The 13,929-nt window shown below is 48.9% G+C and overlaps 1 protein-coding gene across 7 annotated transcripts in view; it reads left to right on the top strand.

Moving 5' to 3' along the window:
- MYH11 (myosin heavy chain 11) overlaps positions 1 to 13,929 on the top strand; it is a 109,809-nt gene that overhangs the window by 48,645 nt on the left and 47,235 nt on the right. For 5 of the 7 annotated variants that reach the window (XM_083474114.1, XM_083474117.1, XM_083474113.1 and 2 more), the window contains exons 5-9: positions 114 to 216; positions 4,091 to 4,183; positions 5,666 to 5,729; positions 10,464 to 10,562; positions 11,394 to 11,537. In XM_083474114.1, coding sequence (XP_083330240.1) covers positions 114 to 216; positions 4,091 to 4,183; positions 5,666 to 5,729; positions 10,464 to 10,562; positions 11,394 to 11,537 — 503 coding nt within the window. Of the gene's footprint in view, positions 1 to 113; positions 217 to 1,356; positions 1,378 to 4,090; positions 4,184 to 5,665; positions 5,730 to 10,463; positions 10,563 to 11,393; positions 11,538 to 13,929 lie in introns of all 7 variants that reach the window. The other 2 variants (XM_083474112.1, XM_083474115.1) reach the window with 1 other exon arrangement.

Here is a 13,929-nt window from a genome sequence, read left to right as displayed (position 1 = left end):
CTGACTGGACTTAACTGTCCAGGGGTCCTTTACCTTTTCCCTTTCCCTGATTGTTGAGTGGTGGGAAAGAAATGCAATTCTACCTTCCCTCTCTCCTCTCCTTTCCTCCTTAGAGGGGAATCTGGTGCCGGCAAAACGGAAAACACCAAGAAAGTCATTCAGTATCTGGCTGTCGTGGCCTCCTCTCACAAGGGCAAGAAGGACACCAGCATCACGGTAAGGATTTTCTGGAGCAGCCTGTTCTGTCTCAACAAACAAAAACAATGCAAATGTCTCCTAGGGGAGCACTGGGATAGTCTTTAGCGAATGATGGTACCTGGACCAGGCCGGCTGCTTTGCAGCTCAGGCCGTTTTCAGCATCCCTTTCATTGCCAAATTGCTGACATATTACTGAGAGGACACAGTTATGTCACAACCCCTGTGTGTTTATGGAAAAAGGGCTCTTTGTTTGACATCCCCTCCTTAAGCGCAGGCAGGCAGGAGAAGAGCGCATAGCTTTCCATATGCGGCTCCTCCTCTGGGGAGCTGCTGATGCTGGGGAAATGTGGAAGTCCCCTCTCCATCTTTAAAGTTTATGGGTGAGACAGGGCTGGATCCTTTCCTTCCATCAGGCCTGCGGGGTGACCTGTGGCTCTCTGGGTGATGTGGGACTCCATCTCCCATCAGCCCCCAGCCAATATGGCCAATGGTCAGGGGAGATGGGAGTTGGGAGTTAGGGACAGCGTAGAAATTCAATTCAGCTTGCATATTTTAACATGGACCTGTCCGAAACAAGATGTGAACCGGGTGCCTTCCAAAATCTGCACTTCCCCAAATTTTTGCAGTGTGGCCCTCTAGCCAATTCCTGTGTGCAGCAATGCATTCCATAAACGTAAAACATGCAATATATGCCAATATTGGTGACAGTAAGATCCCAGCAAATGTTGCATTTGGCAGAAGTGATGTTTTTTTTAATGCACCTGTTAGAAGAAATCCGCACTCAGATTCTGATGAATTTTCACGAGGGCTTAAAAGAAAAATGGCAGGTTGATGTGAAAAAGTGGAGAGCTCAATTTAAGACTAATCTACCACCTATATTTCCTCCCCCCCCCCAAGCAAAACATTTATTTGTTTGGATCTAGGTCATATCTAAACGTACCAGTGCAGATCCACAGGTTGGTCCTTCTGCCTCTATTTTCCTTGAGGAGGTGTGTTGTGTGTCTGTTTGCATATATAATATACATGCATACATACATATAAACACCTGCCGCTGTGGATTGTGAATTCAGGTGGAAACACCTTTTTTAAAGAAAAGTATTTCGGGATGTGACGGGAATGATACTGACAACTGTTTTATGCCGTGTTATCTGACTGCAGCAAGGTCCATCTTTTGCTTACGTGAGTAACCTGGATTATTTGGTGTGTGTGTGTGTATATATATACAAAGGCACGGAGTGTAGATCTGCATGGTGTTTTTGCACTCCACCTTCTAGAAGAAATCACCCAATGGTTCGATGTGACAAGATCCCTCATGGCTCAGGGCAACAATAGTGTTCACGTGTATGTTTTCCCAATGCCCTGATCTCAAACACACCATCGTCGGAGTTAGCGGTCTGGGTTTCAGCTGGTCTTGCTCCCAGAATCACAGTCTTCATGAGAACTGAGGCCACGAGAGTTGCTTTTCCCAGTAGCACTGCTCGGTTTTGCACACTGGAATCGTTTCCTCTTTCCAACACATCTCGGAAGAGCAAACTTGTGGCCAGAAGTGTCGTTTCCGAGCGGTGATGCGCTTCAAACTGGACCGCTTTTGAAAGAGTGCCTTACTCTCCCCAAGGATCACAGTGTGGTAGTTGATTGACATCATCCTGGTCTGCTTGCACGCTGTTCGTTTTTTGACATTGCTTGCTGCCTGCCCTGTGCTACACCTGCAACAAACCTCCTTCCGCATGCCTTCAAAGTGGCCAGGTTATAACAATTGCCATGCAAAAGAATTAGTATTTTTCGCTCTATAAGACGCACCAGACCACAAGACGCACCTAGTTTTTGGAGGAGGAAAACAAGAAAAAAAAATATTCTGAATCTCAGAAGCCAGAACAGCAAGAGGGATCGCTGTGCAGTGAAAGCAGCAATCCCTCTTGCTGTTCTGGCTCCTGGGATAGCTGTGCATCCTGCATTCGCTCCATAAGACGCACACAGATTTCCCCTTACTTTTTAGGAGGGAAAAAGTGAGTCTTATAGAGCAAAAAATACGGTAAGCTTTAAACTTTGGGAATTTATTTAATACAGACTTGGCAGTTTTGCAGCAGCGATAGGCGCCAGTTATGCGGGAAAGAGCAGCTGAGTGAGACATGGCAGAGACCTCTAGTTTGTGTACAAACCAGACATTTAGGGCACATTTGAAGTGTATTCCCTGCCCTGCAAAAGAACCCTGAGAATGGTAGTCTGTTAAGGGTCCTGGCAATGGTAGCCCTTTGCATCCTCAACAAACTACAGTTCCCTGAATTCTTTTTGGGAAAATGTGTGTGCTTTAAATGTATGGTGTGGACACAACCCTAGTTCTGATCTCCAAGGTTTCAGAGGCCTTTTTGATTGGTGCTTTCACAAAGCACCCCCCCCAAGGACAATGGAAACCTCACATGTGGGGCTCCTTGTCCATCAGTAATTTTGAAAGTTCAGTTCTGGTTTCATAAATGATCCAGTATTCCTTCAGCTCTTGGCAGAGAATGACTTGACTAAAACTCCAGAAGCAAAGTGCCAATTGAACAGCTGTTCTGCACAGCATAGTCTACAGATGTTACTTGTCCCTCTGTCCACTCCTCTCCAAACAACTGGCCTAGTGGCGAAGAAATGAAACATAGTTATTCACCCATATTGACAGCTTGAAAGGAAAAAAAGGAAACCGTTCTCTTCCAGTTCACGGAAATTTTGCTATCTAGTCACCTGGAGCTGATTCATAATCACCACAGGTGATGAGTGGAGGAGACCGTATAGAAGCCCAAAGCAAAGTATGCCTCTTGTGGATTCGCCTCCGATATTCCGCCTTCCTCTTTCTTTGACCTAAATCTGTTAACTGGCCTGTTGTCATTGCTTTCAGAATCTGCTTAATTAGCATTTGCCTGGATACATTGCATGGCTTGTGTGTGTGTGTGTGTGTTCATCATCATCATCCGTGTGTAACTGCATGCATGCATTTGCACAGGGGTTGGGGAATCTGGATATTTTTTAAAAACCCAAAATAATGCATTGTCATATTCAACCTTTTCAAAAGCTCTGCATTTAACATGATTAATAGATGCGGCGTAATCTGCTTTGTGCTGCATTACCTTTCAGGTTTTTATTTTTTGGCCATTTCTTTCCCTTGCCTAATTTACAGCATTGTCCCCTTGCTGAGTAAACGCTTCGACACTCTAGGTCCGGGGTTTGAGGGGGAGGGAGGAGTTCGTAGCAGGCCGTTCCAGAAGTATCATGACCAGACTTTGATGGAGCATTGGACACACAGTGAAAAGAGTTGTGTTGCCCTCTGTTGCAGCCATCCGAAGAAAGGATTTCATCTGCAGCAACCAGCTGCCTTGTCTATCCAGAGGAGGCTCGATGGACAGCACCGGGCTAAACAAGGGGCAGGAAGAAACAGAGAGCTCAACATTTACTGCAGGCCGCTTCAAGCTTCTCATTCACATCCCTTGCAGAGATAATCTCCAAAATGCTTGTAGACTGGAATGTGCAAAGCACAGGACACCCATGGCCTCCCCAGATGTTCTTGGACTCCAAGTCCCATCAGCCCCAATAGCCAGGGATGATGGGAATTGTAGTCCAGCAATGTATGGAGGGCTAGACTGGTATAAAATACCCAGTGCTGTGGTTCCCACCTCTTTACGCTGTGTGTGTTGTAGTAGAATGCTGACTGGGGTGCCCATAGCAAAAGAAAGCCCTGTGCGGTGTGCATTACAATATACATGCATTTTTTTAAAAACAGAGATTATTTATCTGTAGGGGAGGGAATCAAGGCTGGACCTGCCTTGGCCGAAGCCTCTGTATGCATCTTGTGTGTGACTGTTTACAGCGGAGAGACTTGTCCTCTTTCTGAGGATAATAGCATTTGAATCCGTTTTAGGGTGAGCTGGAGAAACAGCTGCTGCAGGCGAACCCCATCCTCGAAGCTTTTGGGAATGCCAAAACCGTGAAGAACGACAACTCTTCCCGATTCGTAAGTTGGAAGTGATATAATACTGCTTTGAATGTTATAGACCAAGTGGGACTTGACTATGAGCTATGGGGTGCCAACAAGAATGCACTGGGCCCAGCACATTCATTTGCTTCTGGGAAACTAAGCTACAAGGTGTATGGATCTCAATGACACAGTGCTTGAAAGCATATCCATTGTCCCATACCCTCTGGCATTTATCCGATGAAAATAGGGATGTCCTAAGTAAAAGCTAGGGACGCGGGTGGCGCTGTGGGTTAAACCACACAGCCTAGGACTTGCCGACCAGAAGGTCGGTGGTTCAAATCCCCGCGACGGGGTGAGCTCCTGTTGCTCGGTCCCTGCTCCTGCCAACCTAGCAGTTCGAAAGCACGTCAAAGTGCAAGTAGATAAATAGGTACCGCTCCGGCAGGAAGGTAAACGGCGTTTCCGTGCGCTGCTCTGGTTCGCCAGAAGCGGCTTGCTCATGCTGGCCACATGACCCGTAAGCTGTATGCCGGCTCCCTTGGCCAATAAAGCGAGATGAGCGCCGCAACCCCAGAGTCGGTCACGACTGGACCTAATGGTCAGGGGTCCCTTTACCTTTACCTAAGTAAAAGCTGGACGTTCCTGTCTCAAATCAGAAATTGGGATGGCTTCTGTAAATCTGGGACAGCCTCTGGAAAATAGGCACGATTGGAGCTGGAGATCCCTGCTTGAATCCAGAAAAACAACGGCAATCACAATTCTCATCAGCCAAGCGAGGGGTTACCAGTGTGACCCCCCAGTGCAATGGCCCCCTTAAGGTCTTCCTCTGGTACCCACAAAACCAGGGGGGGCCCTTCAGTGCCCTCTTGGTCATGAGGTGGTGAGAGTTACCCATTTCTCGCTCAGAAAGTACATAGAGCTGAAGGGAGAATCGGAAGAATTCTCTTCCTCTTTCAGCTCTATGTAATTTTTGAGGCTCAGTTCCACTGGATCCAACTTTTACGCAGATCCCTCGGGGAAAACCGAACTCTGCATGCGCACATGTTCTCTCTATCTGGGCAGCTGGGGGAGCTGATCTAGGAGAGGGCAAGCGGAGTGACCAGAGGGGGTGGCCCTCAAAAATTCAGATCCGCCCATGTGTCCAAAAATGGTTTTAGAACTACAGACATACCTCATGTTACGTTTGCTTCATGTTATGTTTTTTCAGGTTGCGTCCTGCGGCGACCCGGAAGTACTTCCGGGTTTCGCCGCTCGCACATGCGCAGACATGCAAAATGACATCACGCACATGCACAGAAGTGGTGAATTGCATGTGCGCAGACATGTTCTTTTCATGTTGCGAACGAGCCTCCGGAATGGACCCGTTCGCAACCAAAGGCACCACTGTATATCTCTGTGCAGAGTCCCTTCCAGCTAACCCCCTCCCAATTTCATTCTGGTTAAGTTAGACTGGGGAAGCCTATAATTCTCATGTTGTGCTAGCAGGTATCAAAAGCCATCTTCTCTTATCACCGACAGGGCAAATTCATCCGCATCAACTTTGACGTAACCGGCTACATCGTGGGAGCAAACATAGAAACCTGTATCCTTTTTTTGGCACGTGGGATGGAACTTGGAGGAGTACGAGAAAGTTGTAATCAGAGCTCAGAGTTGTGCCTGAGAAAGGCAAACATTTCCAAGGCCGGGCGGGGAGAGGAGGCAGGAGGCTGATGTGGGTGGCTCTGTTTGGGGCTGATCCTGGCAGCTTTGCTGCCTTCGTTCATGGTGCAGATCTCGAATGGCTGCCGGTTGAGTTTGTGCGTCGCTTTGGGGAGGGCAAGAATGTGCTAGGTTCTCATGAAAGTGTGAATCAAAATGCCTAATTTCTTCCTCATCCCCAGATCAGGAAGAAGAGGCACTCCAAAAGCAGCAGGCCCAGGTGTTGGACCCAGCGTGGTTCCTCGGGTCAGCTGACTCCAGAGGAGCAGCAATAGCTCCTTCTGGCCACCCAGAGTGGGGGCACTAAGCCATAGGAGAGAATAGGCTAGGACAGGGGTTAGCAAACTTTTTCATCAGGGGGCCGGTCCATTGTCCCTCAGACCTTGTGGGGGGGGTGGACTATATTTTGGGGGGAAAATGATGCAAGAGCCCTGGGAGCCCCAGTGGCTGCTTACCCGTGTCTTGTGAGCAGCAGGGGCTGGCGGCGGAGGAGGAGGAGGGATGATGAGCGGCTTACAAAAGGGCTCCAGAGAGGGGCTGCTTAAAATGGCGGCCGCTCAAGCGCTGCTGCTGCTGGCACCAACAAAGCCCAGCCCCTTTCCTCCTCTAGGCAGGGCGGGGAGAAACCAGGAGGAGGGAGGGAGGAGGCACTGCCACCGCTGCCAAGGGAGGGAGAGGAAAAGAACATGCGCTGGCGATCCACCTGGCGATTCCTGGACTGTCCGCAGGCTGGATCCAGAAGGCAATTGGGCCTGATCCAGAAGGCGTTTCCTGCTCTGTTCCGTGCCGGTTTAGTGCGGCGCACAGGAGCTGAGCGGGCGGCGGGGGTCCGTGGGCTGGTTAAATGACCCCCATGGGCTGCTTGTGGCCCGTGGGCCTTAGGTTGCTGACCCCTGGTTTAGGGCTTTCAAGGTCAGCACCAACACTTTGAATTGTGCTCGGAAATGTACTGGGAGCCAACGTAGGTCTTTCAAGACCAGTGTTATGTGGTCTTGGCGGTCGCTCCCAGTCACCAAGCTGAAATGTCAACATCTCCAGCAAAAATTTGCTTTTCGTACAGGAGTGGCTGCCAGCAGCGTTTTTCCTTGGGGCGGTGTTTGTGCAGAAGCGCTTTGTTTAAACAGAGAAACAAACAAATGAGCAGATTCAACCCCGTAGTCATCCTCTGCATAAATGTCGAAACCAAATGAGTGAAGTCATTGGCAAAGCCGAAACTTCTGTGGAGCTGGAGGAGACACAGGAAAGGAGCACCTCCCTTATACAGGAAAGCTTAAATATCTGCAGTGGGGAGACGGAAGAAAAGGAGGAACATCGGGGAGAAACTCATTAACTTCATTGCAGCTGAAGCGAAGCAGAAAGCCAGAAGCAGGGCCAACATCTTACCTGTGGCAGTGGCGTAGCGTGGGGGGTGCCAGGGGTGCTGGCCGCACCGGGCACAATATTTGGGGGGGCGCGTTTGGCTGGCCCCCCTCGAGGAAGCGGGAACCTCTCCAAGGCGCAGCGCGCCGTCAGTGGAGGAAAAGAGCCGCGCAGCAGCAGCAGCAAAGCCGGGAGGAGGAGGAGGTGGAGCGAGCCTGCTAATTGCTTGCTGGGAATTAAGCGGCTCAAAGAGGCAAAGGAAAAGAGGTGGAGCCGCTGGCCCGGCCGGGAGGAAGCTGGAGAGAGCAGCGCGCCAAGCGCACGTGACGCAAAGGGCCTGCCCACGTGCAGGCTGAGCTCCGTGTGGCGGGGGCGGAGGGAGGCGCTCGCTCTTTCCAAAGAAGGACCCGGCTACTGGATCAAGGCCACAAGGGCCCATGTAGAGTGAGTGGCCAAGCAGACGCGTCAATGAGAAGCACTCAAAGCAGGACCGGGGCACAAGAGCGCTCTCCCTTCCTGCTGTTTCCAGGGGGTGGAAGCGTCGCTGCCTCGAGGGCTTCCGAGATACCCTGGGGTGAAGTCCCGCTTCACCTTCTTGGGAGTCCCTCTCTTATGCTTTGGGGGGGGTAGCAAGGGGGAAGAATAATGATTTCCTCCACCACCAGCCCCAAATTCTATAGTAAGAGAAATTGGGGGCCAAGCCAACTGGGGAAATGGTGAGTCTCTCAGAGAGAGCTCAGGTACAGTGGTGCCCCGCAAGACGAACGCCTCGCAAGACGGAAAACCCGCTAGACGAAAGGGTTTTCCGTTTTGGAGGCGCTTCACAAAACAAATTTCCCTATGGGCTTCCTTTGCAAGACGAAAGCCCATAGGGAAATCTCCGGGACAGCGGGGAAGCGCAGCGCGTCTTCCCCACTGTCCTCGGACCTCCTCCGAAGGCTGGCGGTGGGGCGGAGAGACCTTCTCCCCGCGCCAGCCTTCGGATGGCTGTCCTGAAGACTTGTGGTGGGAGCAGTGGCGTAGCGTGGGGGGTGCAGGGGGGGCCTGCCGCACCTGGCGCAACATCTGGGGGGGGGCGCGGAAGAGACTCGAGTGCTAAAATCCACGGGTTAGGGGGCGCAAATTACTTGCCTTGCCCCGGGTGCTGAGAACCCACGCTATGCCACTGACCTGTGGAACTCATTGCTACAAGATGTTGCCATAGACCAGGGAACCTAAGGGCTGCATTCTGTCATGGGGAAACTTATGGGTGCTGGGCATGGCCAGAGACAAATGTAGGAGGTCAGTAGATGAGACTCCAGCCATGTAAAAACCAGATAAGCTCACCCCCACCCTCTCCATCCGCTATCTTGGCAAGAAAGAGACACATCCCAGCAAGGCAAAAGTGCTTAAGGAGCAGAGCGTGGAGCAGAGTTGATGAGGGATATGGCTTTGGGAAAGTCCCAAGGGCCATATATCGAGGTTCTCCACTCCTGCCAATGACATCCCCAGAAAGGACTTTTAAGTGGTCTTGCTAAATCCATGCAGGGTATGTGTTCGGAAAAGGAGGGGGAATGTCACAGGGGGAATGGCTCCCTCTTCCCATACGGATGGTCCTGTGTTCAGCCCCAGGGACATTCAATTAAAATAAATTCAGGTTGGCACGAATGGGAAATCTCTCTCTCTGGCTTAGATTCTGAAAGATGCTGCTATAATATATATATATATTAGAGAGCATTTATACCTTGCTCTTGAGTCAAAAGGAGCTCCCAGATGATGATGTTGTTGTTGTTTAGTCGTTTAGCCGTGTCCGACTCTTCATGACCCCATGGACCAGAGCACACCAGGCACTCCTGTCTTCCACTGCCTCCTGCAGTTTGGTCAGACTCATGTTAGTAGCTTTGAGAACACTGTCCAGCCATCTCGTCCTCTGCCATCCCCTTCTCCTTGTGCCCTCCATCTTTCTCAACATCAGGGTCTTTTCCAGGGAGCCTTCTGTTCTCATGAGGTGGCCAAAGTATTGGAGGCTCAGCTTCAGGATCTGTCCTTCCAGTGAGCATTCAGGGCTGATTTCCTTCAGAATGGATAGTTTGATCTTCTTGTAGTCCATGGGACTCCATTAATACAGTCCTCGCCCACAGTCTAGACCAGGGTTTCCCAAACTTGGGTCTCTAACTGTTTTTGGACTACACTTCCCATCATCCTTGACCGCTGGTCCTGCTACCTAGGGATGATGGGAGTTGTAGTCCCCAAACAGCTGGAGACCCAAGTTTGGGAAAACCCTGGTCTAAACAAACATGGCGCACAAGGAAAGGGGTCAGGGAGGAAAGAGGAGGTGGAGAAATCAAACTCAGGCAGCAATTCTTAAAGCAGTTCTTATAATGACACAGCTGTCACAGTTCAGGGACCGGGAGGTGCCAGATGGAGATGGGCTTTTGGGGGGAAAGTGATGGAGTGAGTCTTCTGCTTCCCATCTTTCCCACTGAGAAGGTCTGATGTAATGACTGCCCCCACTTGACAGCTGAGGGGAGAGGAGGCCAGATGCGGCTGGCCTGCCATGGGGCTCTTTATTAAAACAACTTTATTAGGTTACATATCCCAGCTTTCCACTACAGTGGTACCTTGGCTCCCAAACGCCTTGGTACTCAAACAACTTGGAACCCAAACACTGCAAACCCAGAAGTGTTTCAGTTGCAAACTTTTTTCAGAAGCTGAATGTGCTCCATTTTGAGTGTTACAATTCCGTTTTGAGTGTTACGCTGAGGTCTGTCTGTTTTTGTTATTTATTTTGCATTTTTGTTTTTGCGGCTCTTTTTGTTTTGTTTTTGTGACTGTGCAGTTCAGCTACTGATTGATTGGTTGTGTGACTGCAGTACATTGTTTATTGCTTTCATTTTATGGATCAATGGTCTTGTTAGATAGTAAAAATCAGGTTAAATTGCTGTTTTAGGGGTTGTTTTCAAAAGTCTGGAACGGATTAATCCATTTTGCATTACTTTCTATGGGAAAGTGCGCCTTGGTTTTGGAATGCTTTGGTTTTGGAACAGACTTCCGGAACGGATTAAGTTTGAGAACCAATGTACCACTGTATTAAATTAGCACTTAAGGTGGAGATCTGATGACGACAACAACAACAAAGCAATCCAATTGCTTTGCACAATTGAAACCATTTAGAACCTATGCAAGAGATACTATGGCAAGTAGTGAAAACTCCAGAGCCAATATTTAAAAGCACCCAAAGTTTCGCTTTTTTGCTTGCTTGCTTAACATTTGCCGACAGATTTGCTGGAAAAGTCCCGGGCCATCCGGCAAGCCCGAGATGAAAGGACCTTCCACATATTTTATTACCTACTCGCTGGAGCCACGGAACAAATGAAGAGTAAGGCACTGGCAGTGACAGCTTCTGTTTCGAACCATCGGGGAGCAGGACAGGGGCTGTAGCTTGGTGGTAGAACTTTTCCTTTGCATGCAGAAGTTCCCAGCGGCATCCGTAAGCAAGACTGGGGAAAACTCCCTGCCTGGACCCCTGGAAAGCCTCTGCCAGTCAGTGCAGAAAATACTAAGCTGGGTGGAAGATTGGTTCTGACTTGGTGCAGGCAACAACTGATTAACGCGCATCCAATTGACATGAAACCGCACATGCATGCATTGCAGCAACCCAGAAGTGGCTGGGAAAGTGGGCAGGGCAGGGGCATAATGGGGCAGGGTGGGCTTTGGGGTGGGGGCTACCCGGTTGGGAAAGGTTGGGCTAGAGGGTGAATGTTACAGGAGCATATATTGGGCCAAAGGGACCATGTTAGGTTCATTCATTTCAATGGCTCTACTCTGAGCAGGACTGAGTTGGCTACAACCCTTCATTTCTGCATGTGCTTCATGGGCTGCCTTTTGAGGTTATAACCCACACAAAGCCGCTTGCAGTATGACGGGGAGGACATAAATTACCGTATTTTTCGCTCTATAACACGCACTCGACCATAACACGCACGTAGTTTTTAGAGGAGGAAAATCCGTAGGCATGCCACCCGTAGGCATTCCCTCCATAACACGCACAGACATTTCCCCTTACTTTTTAGGAGGAAAAAAGTGAGTGTTATGGTGCAAAAAATACGGTACATTAAAACGTGCAGAATTTGTTATAAGAGGCCTAAAACCCTGCAGTTTTCTTTTATAGCACTGGCTCATCTCAATTCTGCTACTGTTCACTCTCTAGATGACCTGCTGCTCGAAGGTTTCAACAACTACACTTTCCTGTCTAATGGCTACGTGCCCATTCCCTCTCAGCAAGACGATGAGATGTTCCAGGAGACGCTGGAAGCTATGGGTATTATGGGCTTCAATGAGGAAGAGCAAGTTGGTAAGGAAGAAAGCAAAAAGCAAATGATCTTTATCCATTTCTTTTCTTTCTGTATCCCGAAAACAACAACAATCTGTCACCCAGTGCAGGATGGATATTTAAGTGGGTGGTGATGGATGTTTAAAACTATCCTGATTTAGTCTGGTGAACTGCATCTCTCTCTTTTTTCGGTCTTGTATTTCATAGGAATAGTGGCATTTGGATCCAGGTTTTGCATGAAGGTATTTGAAAAGGGCCTTTCAGCATAGCTGATATTGAGAGCGGTCCAGTTATATGCATTGAGTTTCCAGGCTTAAATTAGCTTTGCTGTAGGATTAGTTTCAGATACCCTGAAGCAAAATTGAAGAGAAAGGATCGTGATTTCCAACGTTAGGCTTGTAGTCTTTATTTTTACCATCTCAAGCCTCCTCTGCAGTTCTTCAACCCCTGAGAGTGTTTATTTTAGCAACTATTCTAGTAACTGTTGGGGGGATTTTTGTTCACCAGAATTATGCTTGCAATTTACTGCCTTCTCTATTATAACCACGTCCCTGTTTTCACCTGTGAAATGTTGGATGGTTTGTGGGTAGCGTGGAATTGGATGGTGTGTGCAATATGGGAGATTATTTTGTTAATGGAGGCCTAGATTAGGGAGGGGAAGAACCACTAACCCACAAATGGGTGGGGTCTGCAACTGGATTCCACAGAGCCTCTGGGTTTCTTCTTCCTGATTATCCACTATTTAGAAGCAAGGGGAAAGGGCATTGATGATGTATGAAGTGTGCAATGGCAGCGCCTTCTGCAGAAAGGCCTGTTGCAAGAAGGTGAAAGCAGAAGGGGAATTGCCTCGGAAGACATATGCTCCTTGCAAAAGCTGAAAAAGTTTTAAGTGGTGATTTTAAAGACTTCTCCTGAAGACGTGCTACTAATCAGCCTAGACCTCATCCTTTTCAGATATGGGACCCAACTTTAACCCAGATCTGGAAACTGGCTTCTCTATATTTTACCATCTATTCACTTGGTGATAGTCACAACCCAGCTCATATCAATGGGTTTCGACCCAAGGGATGAGGACCAAAGACATAGTGCCTTTTAGACATTGTTGAACTACAGCTCCCGCGAGCATGGCCAAAGACCGGGGGGCAGGGATAGGACTTGTGGTCCAGTATCATTGGGAGGGCAACAGATTGGCTATATCTGGCACAGAAAATACTGGGTTAGATCAGGGATGGGAAGTACGTGGCTTTCCAGATGTTGTCAGACACAACTCCCATCATCCCCATCTGTCCACGATGCAGGCTGGGGTTGATGGTAGCTGAAGGTCAACAATATCTGGAGCAGTGTCATAGCAGGGGTTACCAGCACCCAGGGCCGTGTGGGAGGGAAACGGACAGAGTACACATGTGCATTCAACTGCCTAATGGCGTCTGCATCACCCAAGAGATCGCAGCCACAGAGGTAAGAAAATAAGAGTTGTTCCATTGTCTGGAGAGGTTATTTCCTGGTTCGCATGGAGAAGCCATTTTCAGCGGAGCCCAGAGATATAAGCATGCAGCTGTATTGAGGCAGCACTAGGCATTGAAATTTTGTGCCTCGGGCAACCGCTCCTTCTCCCCCATGCTATGCCACTGGTCTAGAGGACTATCCCATTCCCCATCCCTGTGCTAGATGAACTGATGGCCTGACCTGGTCAAGGTAAGGTAAAATATAAAGGACCCCTGGACAGTTAAGTCCACTCAAAGGCGACTATGGGGTTGCGGCGCTCATCTCACTTTTGGGCTGAGGGAGCCGCCGTTTGTCCACAGTTTTCTGGGTCATGTGGCCAGCATGAATAAATCACTACCGGCGCATGGAGGACCATGACAGGTGCCAGAGCATACAGAAAGACCGTTTACCTTCGTGTCGCAGTGGTACTTATTTATCTACTTGCACTGGCGTGCTTTCGACCTGCTAGGTTGGCAGAAGCTGGGACAGAGCAACGGGAGCTCACCCCATCGCGGGGATTCGAACCTTCTGATTAGCAAGCCCAAGAGGCTCGGTGGTTTAGACCACAGCGCCAAGCTTCAAATGTCTAGAACTCAGTAACTGTTTCCTTTACCACTCAGTCACATCAGAAACTTATGATCTGCATCTGTGCATTAGATTACATTTCAGACTATTACGATTACAGACTATTGTATTTTAATATTTTGTTGGAAGCCATCCAGAGTGGCTGAGGAAACCCAGCCAGATGGGCGGGGTATAAATAATATATTATTATTGTTATTATTATTATTATTATTAGATTGCAAATGAGAAACAAATTCAATTGCCATTGATTTCTCATCTACCGCTGATCATTTGCGCAGCTCTGATCAGTAACTTGTGCCGAATGAATGAGTTTTTTGAACATAGGACGCTGCCACAGAACATG

The sequence above is a fragment of the Podarcis liolepis genome (genome assembly GCF_965112155.1).
Source record: "Podarcis liolepis genome assembly, chromosome: 14".
NCBI classification, from domain to species: Eukaryota; Metazoa; Chordata; class Lepidosauria; order Squamata; family Lacertidae; genus Podarcis; species Podarcis liolepis.
The sequence above is the reverse complement of the archived record's forward strand: the minus strand, read 5'-3'. Positions and strand labels throughout refer to the sequence as shown.